Source organism: Phaethon aethereus (genome assembly GCF_964289735.1).
Source record: "Phaethon aethereus genome assembly, chromosome: 8".
Lineage (NCBI taxonomy): Eukaryota > Metazoa > Chordata > Aves > Phaethontiformes > Phaethontidae > Phaethon > Phaethon aethereus.
In genome coordinates, this window is record NC_138584.1 from 23,287,791 (window position 1) to 23,309,254 (window position 21,464).

The following is a 21,464-nucleotide window of genomic DNA, read 5'->3' on the forward strand; positions in this document are numbered from 1 at the left end:
TTTACTTAGAATATACTGGCTAAGAAGTTAATAATATAATTTTCTCTGATTTTGTATTGAAAGTTTATAGAAGAATAGAAAAAGCAAGTTCTAGGAAGTGAGTGACACTCTTACTGCTTTGCTACAGCTCCCTAGAGATAATGGCCCTTTTAAAACTCCTAATGCAGTGTTTTCCGTGTTTCTTTCATAAATGGAATGGGCTTTCTCAATGAGGGGGAAAAAAAAGTGTTTGCAGTACTTCTGAGTCATTTAGATACAGTCAGTCTCTTTAAATCATGCCAAAATGGTAAAAAACCTGGATTTTTAAAGTAACTTCAGAATTCTGAAAAGGGAATTGCAGAGCAGATGTCCCAAGCAGATGAGGTCTGTTTCCTCAAGAACATGATGAGCAAATGTTGTGGTTTAACCCCAGCCAGCAACTAAGCCCCACACAGCCGCTCGCTCACTCCCCCTCGGTGAGATGGGGGAGAAAATCAGAAGAGTAAAAGTGAAAAAAGTCATGGGTTGAGATAAAGACAGTTTAATAGGTAAAGCAAATGCTGCGTATGCAAGCAAAGCAAAACAAGGAATTCACGCACGACTTCCAGTCGGCAGGCAGGTGTTCAGCCATCTCCAGGAAAGCAGGGCTCCATCACATGTAATGGTTATTTGGGAAGACAAACACCTAATTCTGAACGTCCCCCACTACTACTTTTTCTTCCCCCAGCTATAGATGCTGTTGTATGGTATGAACTATCCCTTTGGTCAGTTGGGGTCAGCTGTCCCGGCTGTGCCCCCTCCCAAGTTCATGTGCACCCCCAGCCTCCTCACTGGTGGGGGGGTGTGAGAGCAGAAAAGCCCTTGACTCTGTGTAAGCGCTGCTCAGCAATAATGAAACATCCCTGAATTCTCAACACTGTTTTCAGCACAAATCCAAAACACAGCCTCGTACTAGCTACTGTGTAGAAAATTCACTCTATCCCAGCCAAAACCAGCACAGCAAAGAATTGGAAGAGAGAAAGGGGTCTAAAAGAATATACATTTCTCCTTAATTCTGCCTGTCAACTCCTAAATTCTGGCTTCTCTTTCCCATGCAGCTGCAAACTCACACTTGGACAGCAGTGAAGCACCGATGAAGTTGCTTCTGTCCTCCTCACTTTCTGTAGCACATTTGACAACGTATAACAGAGTCCTGCATTCAATTTAAACTGTTTTAATTTTAGCAATTAGTGTTCTGACTGATCTGTTCAGGAATCTTGTATTCAAGAAAGACAGACCCCAAATCCCCTCATCCAAGAAAGAGATAAGAATAGGAAAGGCATCTCTGGAGTTTTTCTGGAGTTCCCTAGGTCTGTGTTAGAGAACTGCTGCCCTTCTGTGCTGGCTTTCCTAACCAGTTCAGCCACGCTGCCAAGCAGAAAGGAGTCCATAAAGTGTGTGCTTGGTTGCAAGCCAGCCCATCAGTGCCTAATGGCATTATGTACAGCGTGGATATACTCAGAAACCGCTGTGGATGAATTACATACATGGATGCCTGTTAATACAGTAAGAACAACACTAATATTGTTCTATGTAATTTATTTCATGAAGTTCACTTATTCATAGGTGAAGTACCAAATTAGCAAAACAAAAGTGGCTGGTAATATTATTAATAACGATCGCAGCAGTCTGAAAGATAAATCCCTGTCTGCTGCAGTGCCACTGCTGAATTTATAATACTTTGAATGGAGCTTTCTAATACTTGGAATTTTAAACACTGGCCTCTGAAATGTGATTTGATGCAACTCAATGAAAACACTTAATAGCTTTTAAGATGCAGTCACCTGGCATACGAGGCTGTATTTCCTTATGGTGGTGGACTGGTCTGTCAGTTCTGTCCAGGATGTGGCAGTGTGATGGCTTCACAATGCCAGGACGGTTGGAAGATTTAAATTAACATGTGATTAGTTTCCCTACTGTCATCATCCTTTCTCAAACCTTTAATTCATATGCCAGCTTTATTACCAGTAATAGTGGCAAAATGCTTGGCTGAAGGAAATGTGCATCTAAGATTATGACTGGGGCTGTTGGGTGATTTCAGCACTTCGCAAATAGTGTTGTCAGCCTTGTTTTTACGGTCGAAGCACTGAGCATGTAGGCAGCTGCTCTTGTGCTGGTGGGCTTGTTCTGCCAGTTTAGAATTCGTCTCCTGCTTTTCTACCTTTATCTCACTTTTAATTATCTGAGGTTATATTATAACAACACCTGAATTGCATATTTTGTATGACTCTACAGCATAGTTCCTCATTTGCGCAGCAAACATGCCTTTGAGGCTAGTTACAAATAAAATTTTGTTCTTTCCATAATGATGGTTAAAGTGGAGATCTGGACATGCACTTGTGTATGAAAGTGCAAGTGGAGGTTTCCAAGCAGCCTTGTTAACAAAGACCTTCTGCACACGATCAACAGAACTGCAAGTTTTTTGAAACTTGGAAATGGTATGTCATGAGGACATTGTAGATGTAATCATACTAATTAAAGTAAGACTGAATGGTTTAAATTATACAGAAGATTAACGAAAGCTATATTCGGCTGTGTAACTTTAAAGGGGAGCGGGGTGGGAGAGAAGAAAAGGTGATGATACGGTTATGAATGATATTCTCAAGATGCCCAAAACCAAATGCATGTTTTTCCTTCGTTTTCAATAAGATGATGGTGATAGTGGCACTAAGTATTATGGAGAGTATGAAGCAGAATTCAAAGAAACCTGGTAAGAATCAACATGCAGTATCTTCTTTTTCTTTTCTTTTTTTTTTTTCCTTTTAAAAGGAGCTTTTTAGTCTGTGAAGTCTCACGGGAGGCATATAAGACAGAAAACATTTTCTGCTACTAAGAAGGGGGTTAAAATGATCCAAGGAAATCCTCCATTGGAGGAAAGAGAGAAAAGGGACAAAGATGGAACGGAAACCTTTTCAGCTAAAGGATCATGTTAGCATACAAACAAGTGGGTATAACTGACAACAAAGAACTTTAAAAACCACAGTCTGTTTTCCAGATGATGTTTCCATGACCATCAATTTGAAACAGTTTTCTAGTAAGAGAAGTGTGGCTGAAACTCAAACGTATTATAAGACTGTGCATGATCCACGTACGAAAAAGTGATTGTGCAGTGCAGCCCTTGTGAGGCTGAGGGACAGGACTCTTTGGAGAGCCCCTTCCAGCCCTCTGTGCCTGTACGTTTTGGCTGTCCCGTGTCATGCTTGCTCTGACAGGCTCCGGTGTTCTGTTGCTGCTGCTTAGTGTTCCTATTTCAAATTCCTCTTTGATAACGGTGACAGGCAGCAACCTGTTTGATACCATGCTGGTGTAACTAATTCCAACTTGGCAAATGGGGAACCCCCCTTTAATAAACATTTATTCTTAGAGAATACAAGTGGAGTTGGCAGGCACCTACCTTCAAGTCTATCTTTAAAACAGAACATGAAAATCAAAGATTGGTGATAGGCAGGGGATTATTCCTGCATGGGTAATGCTTAAGCAAGATCCATTTGCCTGTATACAGGTATGCTATCCTCACCGTTAATAGAGCTGAGCGACTAATAAAATTCACTTGAGGCAGGCATAATTGGACAGGCTCTTTTGTCTCATCTTCCTCTTCTTTCTAGGCTGCGTTACGATTTAGCGATGCGCTGACTTGCAGTGGATAAGGAAGGCTGCCGCTCTGTCAAGCTTCAGATTCACCTACAGATTTGTGTTTCACCCAGGTGTACGTCCTTCGCAAAACATACTAGGATGTCAGATCCCCAAGGTGGAAACTGTGCCTTCTTTCCCACGCATGTAAAACCTGAGAAGCGCAGTTAGCTCGCGCTGCGGTAGCTTGTCACCCTCTTTGCTGGTATGGATTTTAGTTCAGCAAATCGAGTGTGAAGCCAGGAACCTTGGGACTCAGTCAACAGAGCAGGGATGGGTGAGGGAGACTGAGACATAGCACTCTAAAAGACAAATCTGTTTTCTATTATAAATATCTGCTGTGTAGTCTCCACAAAGAGCTTAAAAGCAAGCTGAACCTTGCAGGTTTGACATCTGTGTGCAAGCTGCATGTCCCTTAAGCTTGTAGCATGCCATAGCTGTGTCTAGCAGTGAGAATGAGAGTAAGTGATGCAGGCAAACACCGAGTATGGCAAATCTCTGTAAGCAGCATACTTGTTTACTGCTCTCTCGTGGCACCTGCAGCCTTCCATGTATTTGTGAGTCTCAGATTTGGGGATAAACATCTTTCCAGGCTGCAAAAGTCAGTGTGAGGGCTGGTATCACCGGTGCTGGGTTCTCCCCAGTGGGTTTATCATAGTGAATGTCTGGCAAGGAGTCAACAGTGGAACAGCCACTCACAATTCCTGGCTACCCTCTGCAGGCGTGTGAATCTTGCATCAAATTGGGACTTGCTGCTGACATGAGGAGACACAGGGAAGAAGGTGCTGGAGGTCTGGGTTGAGGGACAATCCAGAACTGTTTGTGAGTCGGTCATGGCTAAAATATAAAGAACATACTTGAGTGAAGATGCATGAGAGAATACAAAAACAAAAATTACAGGAGCTACTGGATGCTATTCATTGTTCATAGTTCTCAGTTCATTGTTCTCAGTCTTTGTACTGAGCTCCTGCTTAATGCCAGCTTGGTAAATATTACTCTTCAGGCACTGTGCCAGCCGGTGTGGCTCGTGACTCCGAGTGTGATTGAGCAGTAAGGCCTTTACAGGGAAGGCAGCTGCTGAAGGGTACCCAGCCTGAAAGCCCGTGTCAGGGATGCCCGTTTCTTTGGTTTTGGTCATGTGCTCTAACTCCCTGCCACCACTTTCTGTTGGATTTCGGTCTGCTCGGGTCCCACTAGGTACTGCAGGAGTTGATGTCACAGTAAGGTCCGTGACCAGCAGCAGAGCTTTGTGGTGAGCAAGGACCATGTCATCCTAAACCAGTGTGGATTATACTTTTGGTACTTTTAATCATGGAATTTTGTTTCTGGGGAGCAGGCCGTGTTTCTGGCTCTGTGAGGATAAAATACAGTCTTAAATACCACCTCCTTGGTGGAATATATGTGCTGCCTTGCCAAGATACCTACTGCAATGGTGACGTTAAGTGGTTTTCCCTTTTCCCAGAGACACAGATATTGTCAGAGGTGCTGATGAAAGAGATAATTCCTGAAATAGAAGAAATACCTCTTTTAGACAGATGAAGTCCCTTCAGAGCCGCACACCACTGTGCAGCCTATAGAGCAACCGTGGCGCTGGGTTCCCGAGCAGCCGCCGTGCACAAAGCACCCGCAGGCATGGCTCCCGGGTCCTGCAGGTCCTGTGCGCAGCCTGTCCTCTTCAGTGCGTACTCCAGCCTGACACAAGGCCCAGGCCAGCCCTGGAAATTCGAACTCGGCACCTCGCAGTTCCAAGTGCATTATGTTCCGGGCCTCAGCACAGACCTGGTGGCCACAGCAACTTTTCACAGCGTGGCAAAGAGTAACTTCTCCCCGTGGACTGCAGCTTTCTGCATTTTTTGCGATTGTGCATAATCAGGTGAAATCAAGTAAAAGTTGGTGCAGGTGAAAGGCCACAAAAAATCAAATCTGGAACTGTGCCTGGTAGCTGGAGATTGAAGGAGTTCATAGTTTGGAAGCAGTTAGAGGCTGACCTGATCATCTACACAGCGAAAAGTTATTAAAGTGAAAAGAGCTTTTCATTTTATCCGTTAAACTCATAACACAGCAAGGAATGGTACTAGAAAAATCAAATCAAGAATGCAGCAACCATGAAGGTGGTTAATTTTGATGCCTTTCTAAAAGTCAGCCCTCACTGAACGCGAAAGCCCTGGGTGGAGGAGGGGACTTGGGCACCTCCTGGGATGAAGCGCCTGCCCTGCTGTATGCATGGCAGCGACTGTAAAACTGCAAATGCCTGGCATGTGTCAATCATTCTCTTTACTGTGGGGTTCAGGCACCCAATATTCACCTTGGATGGAGTCAGATGTTTTCCACATACATACAGAGCCATTTTGGGAAAGCTCGGGGCAGTTCATAGGCAGGAGACAGCGGCTCCCGGAGCTTCCCCGGCTCAACCACCCCTTGCACCAGGGCAGGCGTGCAGCCGGGCGCTGCGCAGCGTGGCCTCGGCGCTGCCTTTCGGTTCTTGTCTTTCTGCTGCAGAGGATTGGAATTGCTCAGCAGCCCTCCACCAGCGCAGTGCTGCTGCCAGGAGGAGGAAACTCTGCTCAAATGGCTTTTGAGCTGTGCATGACTGTGCCTTCATTTAGCCACTGCTAAAATACATTGCTACGGGGAAAAAAATTCTGCCCGGTGTCTCCCAGAAGCATTGAGCCTCTCCATCCAGGCTTGTCAAGGAGACTTGGAGGAAGCCTTTTAACGGGGAAATATTCCTGTTTCTTGGGGAATTTCAAGTAAGATTGAGCAAAAATGAGTAACTACGTTTTTTTTTTTTTTTTTTTTTTGGTAACACTAGAGACCATTTTGTTCGGGTGCTAGCTACCTGCTGAAATTTTTTACACTCTGGTAAGCACTCAAATGTGGAAATTACATTTCTTGGTTTTCTGCAGACTGTACTATAGATGCTGCATGATAAAGCAGTTGATACAAATAGGAAAAAAAAAAACATCACTGGTGTAACAGAAATGCCAGAGTGCACTCATTACCAAGCAGAAAGTTTTCCTCCTCACCAGGTAGATGAGGCAGAAATTTGGTTCATTACTAGGAGGAGGCTAGAACAACATATAGTGGCATTAAAATGAAATGCAGGTCCCTTCCCGAGAGCCTGGGATGCCTTAGCTTTAGTAACGGATATTCTGAAGAGGTCGCTTACTCTGGCTCCCAGTTCTGTTAAAATCATTGGTTTACACTGACTTTTAATTCTTAAAAGTGGAGCAAAAACCTGAGCCTGGCAAAGCCTTTTGAAACACTGAATCAAGAACTAGCTGCTTGCAAAGAGGGATTAAAACCTTTTAATCCTTTTGTGTAAAAGAATATGGTGTTTAATGTGGTAGGCATGCTGGCAAAATTAATTTTCATGTTTTTTCAAGCACAAGATTTCAGTTCTCTCTTTGTTTCCTGGTCCTGCATATTTTACAGGTTTGTTACACTATGCAATACACTTTATTAACTTTGAAGTTTTGAAGAAATTTGCAAATAACAAAATGCAGATTTGGAAGGAAAAGTAAGTTCCTTGGAGCAGGCACAGCTGTTGCGTACTGCCTCAGGCGGCGTTGTGGTGACTGATTGCAGAGCCCTGTATCTGGCATTATTATTCTCTTGTCCGTTGTATGTATTCTGTGCAAGAGAGAGGAGGTCTGAATTCAGGTACTGAATCTGTGTATGATTAAATGAATGTTCTATATGTATGCCTTTGAAAGCCCTTAAAGTGAATGTTGTGTAAATGGTGATAATTGGAGGCAGTCTCCTTGCAATACTTTCTCAAGCTAAATAAGGTCTAAGGCCAAAGGCCCAAATGCTTAATTGTATTAAACACAGAGGCTGAAAAATTTATTAACTCAGAAAGTGTGTATTACCAAGTTAATTGGAAGTGCCTTTAAGCTATTACCAGGTGGAAATTTGACTTCAGGTTTCAATTTTAAATTAAAGCAAAGTAGAAAACCGTTCTGTGAGGCTGTCTGCAGTTAGAGCAGCACTTCTCTGCTCTCCCTTGTTTTTCTACTCCGTATAATACTTTTTTCTGCTTTATTTTTAATCAGTCTTCAGTCATATGCAGGACTGCTTTGTGCTTCTTGGCATATTTTTGTTTTTCTAGTTACATGTTATTTCAGTTATTGGAAGCAATTGTAAGAATGGTGTCGTAGTAGAGAGGTTGATTTTTTTTTTTTTCCCCTCCTTCCCCGGCACACAAAAAACTTAAAAAAACCCGTGGACAAGAGTCAATCACAGCACAGGGATTAGCCAGAGTTAGGGATTTTCTAACAAAGATGTAAAGCAGCTGACACTGATAGCCAGCCAGGCACTTTGAAAAAGACATTGCAATTACAACAGCCTTGAAAAACAACGGAGAAAATTTGCCACCCTGTGTGCCAAATCTGTAGGCACCCTGTAGATATGATATGAAGAGAAAGCACCTCCCTGTTGTGTTAAGTTCTAAGTTGCCTGCCTGAAACTCTCTCTGCAAATAAATCAGCACCCAAAATGTTCAGCGCTGCTGTGAGTGACTTGCACAGCATCCGTGTGTGATGGTTGCCGGAGACAATTCTGTTTCAGTATCATGTCAGTTATTTTTAGCCGTTTAAACTCTTTCAGCAATTTCCATGATTCATAAAGAGACAGAATTAGAAATTTACTGAAGTGCAATACTATGATGACAGGCTGTTGCTGTACTTTATTAATATCCAGGAATTGTGGCCTTAACACTTGAGTCAACTAATGATTTTTAACCCACATTTCTGAGGAATAAGAAGGTTTCTCCAAACATCAGGATTTACCAGTGGATGCCCAGTTTCTACTGGTGCAGGGTTGGTTTATGTATAACCATCCAGTTATACAGTGACTAGAAGTACACAGGACACATGAGGTTTTACGGTGTTTCTTTAAGAAGAAATTTTAAAATATTCAATTTTGACTTAAATACTATTTAACGTTTTATATCATACGTAGTAATACAAATATGGTAATATTATATTTACACTTTAATAAGTATAAATCCTGTATTAGCAAAAAGGAATAGAGGGCTTGAAAATGCCAGTTTGGGTGTGAAGATTCCCACCTCTGTGTCTGCAGACACACCTCAGTCCCATCCAAGGCTTTGCCTTCAGACTGGACTTAGAGTGAAAAAAGAGCCTTTAGAAATTGTGAGCAGCACCTGTTTGCTGAGGCTGTGAAGAAGCAGGAATCAAAGATTATACGAGTTTGAGTTTAAGTCATTGTAAATACTGATAAAATTGTACATTTGACCTAACATGTACCCTTGCATTCTCCTCAATTAAACTTTCTACATATAAACAAATCACAGTGGTCTCTCCTGCTGAAATGAATACCTTGCATCTTAGTTCACTCTATTTCCTGCTAGTGTTTAGGGAAAATCACAGTCTATGCTGGATGACTGCTTTTATTATTTTTGTAATATAATTTTTATACTGAAAGTTACAGAGGTCATTGAACATGTGAAAAGATCATCTTCGTAGAGTTTCATATATTAATCATTCACTTTATTTGCTTTCATTTTGTGCGAACTCAAAAGGTATCTATGAGTAACTTTATGGAAGTCAGGAGATGAAGGTGCGGAGAAATGCAACTTGCTTTGAGATAATATTTGTAGATTTGATTATCATGGACAGCCACACTTGAAGCTGGAAAACTCAACCCCTAAAATTGGATTGAAATAGCAGAATCATTTTTCCTAGCTGTTGGGAATCTCTTAAGCATTAAAACCTAATAATAATAAGATGATAAAACAAGAGAGGAGGATGTGCAGGTAACATTAGGTAACCTGTAATTCAGAGCAATCTAAGGAATGTGTTGAATTTGGAATGCCATTTTCTGTGATTTGGATGCAGTTAAGTGTTTTTTAAAGTGGATGGGAGAAAGGATTATGATCCATTCACTGGGTAAAAAGAAAATTAAGTATGTATCTGAGCATGCACTCCCCCCCCCATTTGCATTTATTTAATGAGTGCCTTGCACCAAGCAATAAAGGACAAAAGTTTCATTTACAAAGTGCTGTCATCTTAGTGAAATAAAGACGAAACAGGAGAAGTAAGGAATGAATTAGCATTTTGATCACTGAGACCCACTGATGCTTTAGTAAGCTGTTAAAGAAATGTTATTACAAGGCTCAAACAGGCTCTTCCTACTTGTAAATTATACAACAATTAAAAGTGCAAGTTTGAAAAATTGTGTTTTGTCAAACATTATTCCTAACCATCACAAAGAGACAGGAACCACTTTAAACGATGGTGGGCATATTGAAAGGAAAACATGAGGATATTAAACATAAGGATAGCTGGAGAGCCCACTGGCTTGCCTCCTGCCCTGCAGCAGACGCTTAGGAGAGAAATCATAGAGTAGGTTTCACCAGAGTATCCGTCCAGCAGGCATCCATCCATGCACAGGTATCAATCATCCAAGATCATAAAGGAAATGGAGAAATACCCATGCTGTATATATAAGAATAGGCCATCTCCATCTTCTAGACCACTTTATTTCCACTTCAAAGTCAGTTGTGAACATGTGTCATTCTTGGTTTCTTCCTAGTGTTATAACAACTCAGCCACATCATCATTTTTTGTGTATTCGTCCTGACAGCAGCCATCTGAGAACAGCAGGCAAGTTTTACAGTGGAAGCTGAGGCACGGTTGTGCCTTGGCATTATGTGACAGAGAAGGTTAAAGGCAGGGATTTAAACCTGAATTTCATGATTTCCAGATTCAAGAACTATTCCCATTATGATCTTTTCCTGCTTGTGTCAGTAACTTCTTTTAATTCATTTAGCCCAGGCACTTAAATAAGGTTACCCATGTATGCCTATTGTATGTGCTTATCTAGTTCATCTCCTATCACAACTGTAACTTTTCCCTCCACAAAGGCAACTACTTTCTACCCTAATTTAGTCCAAGTCATTAAAGCTTTCAGATAAAATACGAGCTCCCCTCACTTACAACGCTGGTCTTATTTTTGGCTGCATTTCTATTTAGAACAGTGGGCACTTGTAGCATGAGGACAGAGATATTTTTCCTTAAAATCCTCTCACAGCAGGTGAGTGTTCATAGAACACTTAATTGCAGACATGTGTTTAATAATTCATTTTTCTCAAACCTGTGTGCAACTCTTTGGAAAAATAGCATCCACAAGAACAGGAGCAGCAGTATGATTGCCAGTTTCTGAATTTAAATTTTTGGATGAAATTTTTGACGTGGGTGCTAAATACTGAAAAAGCATCAGGATTCAATTTAATTTTCCTGTTTATTTTAAGAAACCATCTAATGATGGGTCTCTGAAATAAAACAAGTTCATACTTAGGTATATGAAGCATATTTATGTTATGTATTATGTTTCAGCCACTTGAAATTTTTTGGCTCTTACAAAAGGAAGCGTCTTTTATGTGACTGGTGTGTGCTTAATGCGTAGCAAAATACAAGGACCTGTGCTAAATATACATGACCCAGCATAATTTTTCACGGCTCCGGTTGGTATTCAAGTCAGGTAATGCAGATCACATGTTACTTCTCAAAGGCCATGGTTCACAGAAAAGACACCTTGCCAAGTTAGAGGGAGGCTACACCTCTGTGCCGTGGTGGAAATCTAGCAAAAGAGACTTTTCTCCCTGGGAAGGTCCTTCGGGTTTGCTGGGAAGCTGCACATCACACATGTGATGGTGTGACTTTGAACTGCTGTGGTAAAGAAAGAAAAACGTGAAAAAGCAAATCAAAATGTTACTACTCTGCTACAAATGTTTGGTAGGGCAAATTTTAAAATAGCTGCTGAGATGGTTTTCTGGTTTATAACAATTGTTTAAACAAGCAAATTGTCCAGAATAGCAGAGAACAGTGATTGTACGTATAAAATACGGGTGAGGGAGACGCCTCTTCATGGTTGGCTGTCTCCCACTCTGAGCTGCCCTGCAGGAAGGCTGCCAGTGGCTCTCCAGTAAACCAGAGATTCTGCCTTTGAGGGCTTCACGTTCCTCTCCCAAACCCGTCACATTTGCTTTTGCTGGGGAGGGCAGACAACAGCCTTACTGATGCGTGCATACCTAACTTGTCTGCTTGTACTTCCCTCTCTAGCTTTCTGTACCCATGTTCTTGTGGAACTCTTAAAATAGAATTCAAGGGAGCATTTCTTCTGAAAGCATCACAAACCCTAGCTCAGACCAGGACTTGGCATGAGTTTTCCGCTGTTTTCTAGTGTAGTGAAGTAGACTCGTGTGCCAAAATCTCTGCTAGCATCTCTTCCACACCATGAGGCCCTCCTTGTGATTCACTTTATAGAATTATCAGGAATCTGTGCTTGCTCAGCAAGTGACTTTTTCAACACTATCAACTGTGAAAGGAAAGTCCTTTTCTTCTGGGGGGAAAAAAAAAAATTTTCTCAATGGAGAGCATGGCTGAGCAAGTTGTTATTTTTCAGCCCCTAGCCAAATAATTCGAAGCCTGTTTCTTTCTCTTGTAAGAAAATACTCCATTTTTCATGGTCTTCCTCCTCAGAACTGTGTTGTTCCCATAAGCTCTCTAGAATAACTTCATTTTGAGCAAAGAGCAAACAGGGAAAATTTCAGCCAAGAAGGTGAAAGTTTCCCATTCTCCTGCCTGAAGCTTATGAGTGAATAGAAGTGATGATAGTAGTAATTTCCACCCCCAGTGTAGTGGGAACTTGGTTATGAAGTGAGGAGCAAGAATTAGTTTAGAGGGCGAGGACTGAATGTGCTCCAGGGATCTGACTCTGAGCAGAGAGACCAGGGAGGGAAAGGCTGGACTTGGAGTTATCGAATGACAAATACACCAGTGTGGAGTTGTTACTCCATGGAGTAGAGCAAGCGAAGGTGGGTGTGATGGGCACCCAGCCATCCAGCACCTCTCCTGCTGTCACCCAAGGCTTGCTTGGGAAGTTCTCTCTCTCGCTGATATTTCACAGATTTGTCTTTGGAATCTGATCACTTTTTTTTTCTTTTTTAAACTTTCAATTAAAAAATTTTCAGCTTTGCCAGTTCCTTTGGTCATTGGGGAAAAGGCAGGATTTCACTGTGAAAAATGTTTCAGTTCCTTGTATTTATTTGTAGTTTGTCTGAACCACAAATAGTTAACTTCAAACTTGGCATGTGCATAATCTTCTGTGGAGACTCTGGTCGTTTTGAATTTAAGAGGGGGAAAAGAGAAGGATGACTAGGTTACTGGTTAAATACTGTATTTTCAGTACATCCTTATTTTTTTCTAGTTCTGTTTCTAGGGCTAGCCTAAGAGTGCAAACACTCAAAACAGGTTAAAAAAGACTGCTTGGACCATCACCTGGCCCTGTGCCTAGTGGTTGTTACTTCTGCCCTTTGGAGGTAACTAGTGATGTGTCCCATGGCATCTGCCTCCGGGCAGTAGGATTATAGAGATGTTGGTTGGAGGGGAGGTGTGGAGGTAGTCTAGTCCACTTAACATGCATTTTCCACAGACACCAAGGTTTTCATGGATGATCTGTCATACTTCTGTTAGCTCTCACTGAGATAAGTTTTGGGATTTGCTGTAACAGGTTACCAATCAGTATAAAAATATGTATGCCCATGCCCGACTCTGTTGTCCTGGGAACAGGACATAGGAATTTAGGTTTGCTTAATTAGTACTTTCCTTCCATTTCAAAACTTTAGGGCACACAAACGTTTAAAATGCCTTTGTAGAAATACCCTTTCCCAGACTGCGTGAGAATTTGGTTTATATAGGAGTATACTTTTGTGACCAGTCTCAGTGGATTTAGATGGTTTCCAGAAATCAGCGTTGCTCAATTAAATGTGCAGGGGAAGAAGATTCATTACAACAATGTAAATTCAAGCTGAACAAGGCAGCAGGGTTTTTTTAGGTTTTACTGCCTGTGAACATTCAGTTTCCTTTTGTTCTGGTTTTTAATAGTATTGATTTTTTTTTTTTTTTTTTAATGTACAAAAGTAAGTCCTCAGTGTATGAGCTGGGGAGTAGGTGTACAGTGAGAGATACAATTGCACTGTATTCTTCAAGGACAAAAGTTTTTTGGATTCTGTTGTATTTGTCATTTGAAAAATTTACACTATTTTACTAAGATCACAGAGTAAATAACAGAAAATCAAAAGAACAAATCAACTGCCAAAATGCAATACAAGACATCAGCTTGGCACACTGCATAACGAAACAGTCAATCACATTGCAATCACTAGCAGCCTGAACAGTAAATTAACATTTCACTGAGATAGATGAGAGGTGAATAAACACAGATATATGTAAATATAAACTAAGTAGAAATAGACATGATTATGGATGAGTAAATATGTGAAATCAGCATCAGTTAGGCAAGCACATTTAATAATTGCTTGCTGTTCATGTCAGGACAATGTGCCAAAGACTGCAGACAGCAGCCATTATGTCATAAAAGGCATTTTCTGGGTTTTGAGCTATTTTGTTTGCATAGTCCTCGGGGCTTCCTTCACAAAGGATGGCAAAACTCAGTACAACTGTGTGTGATGAATTTCTGTGGTCAGGTCTGTGATGTTCCTTCATAAGGTTGCTGAGGACAGAGCATGCGTATCCATGTCTGTACGGACAGTGCTGACCTTGGTGGATCCATTCTCTGCAAAGACCTTTTGCAAATAAAGCTGAGCATGCAGCAGTCATAGAGGTCCAGGCCTGCAGCTTAGTGTCTCAGCTGCAACCTCGAGATCACCTGGGCTCAGGGTTGGCGTGTCGCCTGGTGCCTGTGGTCCACCTGGGCGGTTGGTGGGTGTCCCGAGCACATGACCGCTGTCCTCAGTGGGCACCTGATGTTGCAAGTTGTGGAGAGGTCTGCTGTCCTGCTGCCTCAGGAGTAGTGTGCCAGCAGCCCCTCTGCTATGCGCATCCTCAGCTGGTGGTTGCTTCTCCATGTGGTGCTAACTGGTCTGACCTTGTCCTTCACTCTGAAGCTGTGGTGGGTTGACCTTGGCAGGCTGCCAGATGACCACCCAGCTGCTGGCTGTAGGGAAATACCTGCTCCACAGCAGTGTCTTCATGGGCTGCAGGGGAGTCCCTGCTCAGGCATCCAGAGCTCCTCCTCTCATTTTGACCTGGGCGCTCACAGAGCTGTTTCTCATACTTTTTGCCTCACTCCTCAACACTGTGAGACATTTTGCCCCTTCTTAAACCTGTTACCACAGAGGCACTGCCATGATGAGCTTGCTGTGCCCTGGTGTCAGGCCGTTGTGGAACTGGTTGTGGATGGGGCAGCCCTGATGTCTCTCCTCACAGAGACCCCTCTGCAGCTCCCCCCCCGCCACCGCCCCGGCACCTACACCCCATACAGACAGTGGTGGTGTGCCTGTGAAGCAAGGAGCACGCCGGGCCCTCGGCACTCTCACTGGTCTGGTCCACACACCTTGGAGTAGGGCAGAGCCTGGCCTCTGGGCTTTGTTAAAAGCAGCAGCTGGAGTATGTCACTTGGTTGAGCTGCTGTGCGTGTTGTCACCCTGTGCCACGCTGTCGGGATGGTGGGGGTCTGTGTAAGTAGTTCACGTGGGCTAAACCAGAAGGCAAAACTGGGACTAAGGAGGGTCCTGCAGTTTTAGTAAAATCTTCAGAGATCGCTGTTTAAGGGTGAAGTTGCACTCTGCAGCTTCAGGTGGCAGGTGCCAGCTTGCAGCTGCTGAGGCGGGGGAGAGCCGCCATCTTCCAGTGCCCCCCCGCTCTGTCTGATCCTGCCCTGGGCCACTATACCCTGCTTGGAAAAGAAGAAAAAAACGGTGGCTTTCTGACAGGTTAGGGGTCTGAATCTGTTCCACAGAGGCTCTGGTGAGCCTGGCACTACCTGTGAGGGTGCGGGTGCCGGTGGCTGGAGGCAGGGAGGGGAGGTGAGTGGGACGAGGGACGGAGCAAGGCCCCTGCCCTCTTCAGTAGCTGCAAGCTGCCACACTGGCTTAGCTGTAACTTGCAAGTGAACCCTTAGCATTTTAATTTCTTGTATGTTAGGAAAATGCATTTTAAGATTGTCTTTTGGGTTCGCTGAATCTGTATCCCTCCTAGAATGGGGGAACTGAGGGCTCAGTTCATCAAAAGCTTAGTCTTTAAACCACCTGGGCTTACAGATGCCCACCCCCTTTCCCTCAAGGACATACTCCTGGACGTGTGCAGAATGAGAAGATGCAGAACCTCCTCTGGGGATGTTGGTTCCCTGTCTTGGGGTTGAACAGGTTTCTCTTCTGACTCCTTTCACATCCCAGCAACTGTCTCTGCCCCATTTATAGGTCAGGTTCATCTTTGAGGTGGTCGATCAGAATTGTATTTGAAACGTGGCCTTAGTGTGACCTGTGCACTGAATGACATAATGGGTGGACTCTGTTAACTCCCTCTGTGGAGTTAAAATGTTTTAATGCTTTATAGGGATAGGAGATCATCAAACACTTCTTACTTGGACAAGGCAGTGTTTCAGAAACGACCTTTGGATCATATATTGCAAAATTCTCTTGTACAGTGAGTGCAGGGGGGAAAAAAAAAAAAACTTTCAACCTGGATGCTTAGTTTTATCCATCCACGTCTGTCATGTACCGCCAGAAGACACAACACTTTTAATGAAACTTCTTTTATTGATTATTAAAATGTTATGTGATACACTTTTTTTCATTTTTGCTGAGTCTTTCAGGCCTGTGAATGTCACTTTGGTTTCTTTGCTGACTTTCACTTTTAGTGATTAGTCTCTTACCAAGCATAGGCCAGCCTGTGCAGCTTTCCAGATACTTATAGACTGTAGGATTTTTATGTCAATCCACATCTGAAATGAAATTAAAGCTTGTTAGTTGTATACTTAAAACTGCATCTGTTAATTTTGATGAATGTCTTAACAGCTTTCAGGAAAACTAATGTCAACGTATGGTACATTTTGTAGGTTTGGTGTGTCAGCTGTTCTGTAATTTCCAGTGCTATGACCATGTTATAAACCTGCAAAAATTCATTTATTAAAAAAATAAACCGTAAAAATGGTCCTAAATTGTCATATACCTGATTGAATGCCCAGGGGCTGGGGGGAGCCCTCTATTGCCCTTACTTACAGGCAAGCCAGATGGACTTTATTCATTTCAGGGGAAAAAAGGTACGCAAGCAGAAACTGCGCTTGTCGTGCTGCAGTCTGCGCTGAATTTGTGTGGCCGAGGCCATTCAACCTGGATTTGTAGTAGGGGCACCAATTATCATATGATTTAGATGAACATGACACGTTCCTTGCTTATCTGATGTTCTGTCTTCATGGGGGTGATTTGGTTATTTTTCCAGGCAAGCCAACGTTTATGAAAGCTCCTGAAGATCAGATTGGGATTTCTGGAGGAGTGGCCTCTTTCGTGTGTCAGGCAATAGGAGAGCCCAAACCTCGTATCACATGGATGAAGAAGGGGAAGAAAGTCAGTTCTCAGCGGTTTGAGGTAATTACAAGAAATAAAATAAAAATTTGGTAATTGGCCTAATGCTTGGAGGTCTTAGTTACACAATAATTGTCATTGAACCCAGGTATCTGTGCATCATTACAATACCTTTAGAGTAAACTAAGTTTCCTTCCCTGCAGCAATACAATCTATAGAGCAGGTGGTGTACTTTCAACATGACACTGGAAACACATACGTAGGAGATCCTTCTTCATATGGGAGACTGGAGCTTACACTGAATTGGGTGGCAGATAACAGTTGGATCTAGCAGTAATTTTCTGTTTTCATTGTGAAAATTGATAAAGCACCTCCTTGGCCTGCTGTCCTCAGTGAAATTCAAAAGTGGGATGCCAAAATACTATCTGAAGGCTTTCTAAGTGATGGCTGCTGCCATCCCTCCCACAAAATGCACTTGGAAGGGGAATGGTGAAGTCATCTTGAGGGGTGATTTGACTTCCCTGTGAACTAAAGACTGAGTGAAAGGAAGAGGGAAGAGCAGGTATCAGAAATGCTTTTGGAAAGGGTCCAACTTCATTCATATTTTAAATAGCAAACACATTTTCACTGACTTTCTCCACCTTTTTCTCCACTTTCCTGTTTTGGAGTTGGGTTCTTTTCTCTAAAACTGCCCTTGGAAATGTGACCCTTCTACCATTCTGCCTTTCCTTTAATCCCCTGTCTTTGATGTTTTTGCTTTTCTGACTGGAGCACAAGATGACTTTGCTGCGCAGAATAGATTGATTCAAGTCACCAATTTTAATCATGATTTTGTATGTGAGAAGAAAACTTTAATCAAAGTAATCAATTTTAATCTTGTTTTACATTGTTATTTTTCCCTTATAAAGGTTAAGTTTTGTTGTACAGTAATCATTTAAATGTTCTGATTTGTAAGTAAATATAACCTTATAGTGAATTTGGTACTTATTGTGTAAGATACCCCCCCAGAGGGACATGGTATATTATATGCATTTATACATCCAAATTCATACCTTTATTCACATCAGTCTTGTTACATAGTTGAGGTATTTTTATTGTGTGAGGAGATGGTGAATGATATCCTTCTTATTTTCCTAGATAACTCATTACTAAGCTAGTCTTTATTTGGAGGAAAATTGGAATTCTGTTGAAATGAAAAAACCCCAAACAAATCTGATGTACACATGCTGAGTTATTACACAAGAGGTATCAGTCGTTAGCAAATGAACAGCATTTCTGGTCTCAGTCTGTCACATAGTAGTTGTAGTAGTAGTTGTAGCTCCCTTCCTCTCACACAGAGTGTTTGTTCGAAGGATAGTAAGGACACAAAAGAGTTTTTCTGCTGTTCCATCTCTTAGTTTTTCAGTTCTTCTCACTGAAGTGAATAAATCTCTGCGTCTGATTTAGTCTTGTTTTAAAATTTGGCAGTAGCCCTATCCTGTGTAAAGGTTATAGAAAGTTTAGCATTTTGTGAGGGTTTTGTAATTAATTTAAAATTGAGTATTTAAAAACATATATTGTAATTCTTTAAAATGTACTATGGTGATGGTCACATTTCTCTGTCCTGTCTGCTGCTAGCTGACCCCAAATGAGGGGCTTTTGCAAGCTGTTTCTATTACTTAGAACAAAAGGACTACTCCTTCCAGCATGAGGAATAACAGATTTTTGGTTACCTTTTGATTTCTTACTATTTTTCCTGTCACTGTAGAGTCTTGTGGTGCACATTATTTTTCTCCTTTCTGTTTTCACTCATTTGGTGTTTGCTGTGAGAAGCACTGCTAAACAGGGCTCTTGAAAATAAGGTAAAGGTTTTGCATGGGGGTAATGCAGGTCCGAGGCTGACATACATGTTTCTGGAACAAAGTATAGCTTAGTCTCTTCATCTGCCCCTGCAGTTGCCACATGATGGGAGCAGGGCTTGTGCCTTTCCCTCATGCTGTCACCATCTGCGGTAGAGTTAATATTTCCAACTTTTGCTCTGCTCAGTAATAGGAGAAGGATGACTTTGGCATTAACAGTGGCCTGAGGCTGTGCCTTCACAGCCTTGCTATTAAGGAATAGCTTCTACTGATCCAGCTGCAAACTAACAAATACCTCTTTCTTCCATGTAGAAGTTAAAGTAATGCATATTACAGCTTAGCAGGATGGATGGAAAGGCAATGATTTATTAAGGACTTAATTTATTATGCTGGGGAAGGAATGGTAATTACATCATTGTTGATTATGCCAGAGTTGCAAAGTACCCAGTGCTGACGGACATTAAAAACCCTCACTTTCTGCTGCGGTTAGCATGCGCTGTAGGTGCTCAAGGTTTTATTCTAGTTTTGTTACTATTTTCCTGGTAATCCCACAGGAGTATATCATTCTACTCTTCCATCAAGGTGAAAGTTGGCACTAAATTGCTATCAGTGTGATTACTAAAACCATTAGTGCAAATATAGCTCAGATGTTTTAAATCATCAGATTCACATCTTTATTACCAGGTTGATAATTTGTCAACCGTAATTGATTCATAAAGAACCTCACTGGATCTTCATTTGTTCTGGCCTCCTCAGAGGACAAATATGTTCTTGACTCTGAAATTTTTGCATTTCTGGACTTGGAACACTTGACTAATTGCATGGTATTTTATAGCTTACAGGGCTTGGTTGGGTTTGGGGTTTGTTTTTTAACCCCTGGATTGTTTTGACTTCCAGTTTTTGTTGCAGAAGGTACCAGTAAAGAAGTGCTTTCTTTTCATTGTTAAAGGTTATTGAGTTTGATGATGGATCAGGATCAGTTCTGCGGATACAGCCCCTGCGTGTTCATCGAGATGAAGCTATCTATGAGTGCACAGCAACCAATAGTGTTGGAGAGATAAACACGAGTGCCAAATTAACAGTGTTAGAAGGTAAGTGGGAAGTTTTTTCATGCCTTAAGTGGCAGAAGACATGGCTTTAACTTTGGTAGCTATATGTTGGTGTGGTGGTTTTAAATGACACGGTGATATTCTAGCTTGATTTGGAAAAGCAGTGTTCATCCTCTATCATTTGCTATAATTTCCTCTTAGTGATAAAGGCTAACATTTTTCAGACAATCATGAAAAGATTGCAGATTCTGAACTTTCTTTAAAGTATTTTAGTTACAGCGTCTGAGGTGTGTCATTTCTAACTTGGAGGGCTAGCTAAAAAGGCATTTGTATACTTTTCTTATCTGTCTGCTTTGGTATAATACCCATCTTCAGGGCATCTAAGAATTGTATCTGACAGTCAGAAACTTAATCCGTGTTGCTGCACCTTCTGGATTAAATTGGCACAGTTCTTGAATAGATTTTCAGGTTACTCTTCAGATTTTGAATTTGATACGGAATTTAGCTGGGTTTACTTTCCACCGTAGTCACAATTTGTTATTCTCTTTCTCCTGTTAAAGAATATATTTTGATCCTTGTCTGCTATATGAGCAGGTTTTATTTTGTTTGCTATGTTGTTTCTTCTAAATGGAATGTTTTGTGGAAGATTTGTATTAGATATAAAAGGCTTGTGAACAGTTGATGATTTTTTTATATTAGATTGTCAGAATTATTATCTGCTTTTAAGGAAATGTGAGTTTTTTTCAGCACATCAATGTGTTGTAGTATTTGTTTGTATATAGGATTTTGTAAATATACTGAGATGTTACAAATCCGGGGCATTTGGCTGAATGGATTTCCCCCCCCCCCCCCCCCCCCTTGCATTTACTAAGACAAGCAGGAAAAGGCTTAGGCAAATTGCTTGGTCTATATGGATTGATGCTCAAAAGTAGCAACTTTTGAGTAATGAAAAACTAGACTGGGAGGTGTTTATTGTTGTATGATCTTGAACCAGCAGAGACTGGCTAACCCCAATGGTGAGCGTGCCCACCCTACAGTACAAGTTACCTATTGTCCCTTGTTCTCCCATTCCCGTTTATAGCGTAATCATATTTCCTCTCTGCTCTGTGACAAAGAATACATTAAACAACTGTAATGTGCTCAGACACTGTGGTGATGGGAATCATTCAGTACTTGATGTGATTGTGTATCTTGTTTCTGGAGGTGGGGCATCTGAAAGGATCAGCTTGCTCTTCAGTAGTAGTATTATTAAGAATGGGATAACAGGTGCTATAGATTTGACAATTACTGGAGGGGGGGAATCAGGTCCTTTTTGTTACTTCTTGCCTTGGCAGCCATCTATGTGAGTGCATAAAGCTCAGTGGACCTCTTTCAACAGTTTACATGCGGATCTGCATTTAAATGCTTCGTGCAACTGTATTTCTGTGATACTAGATACTTGAATACCCAACTGTTCCCAACACATTCCTGTTTCCTTTGGTTGCAGTTGCCTTTATGTATCTTGGTTATGTATGCACATGCACACACACTCTAATAATTTATTTGCTCTGTGTTAAATGTTCAAAGGCCCATGGAGAG

General features: G+C 41.8%; 1 protein-coding gene across 1 annotated transcript in view; it reads left to right on the forward strand.

The window, feature by feature from the left end:
- Positions 1–21,464, forward strand: part of PTPRF (protein tyrosine phosphatase receptor type F) — a gene marked incomplete at its 3' end in the record, with an annotated part of 252,384 nt that overhangs the window by 36,143 nt on the left and 194,777 nt on the right. Inside the window, exons 2-3 of the mRNA XM_082002833.1 lie at positions 16,917–17,062; positions 19,787–19,928. Of these exons, the coding sequence (XP_081858959.1) occupies positions 16,917–17,062; positions 19,787–19,928 (288 nt within the window). The remainder of the gene's footprint in view (positions 1–16,916; positions 17,063–19,786; positions 19,929–21,464) is intronic.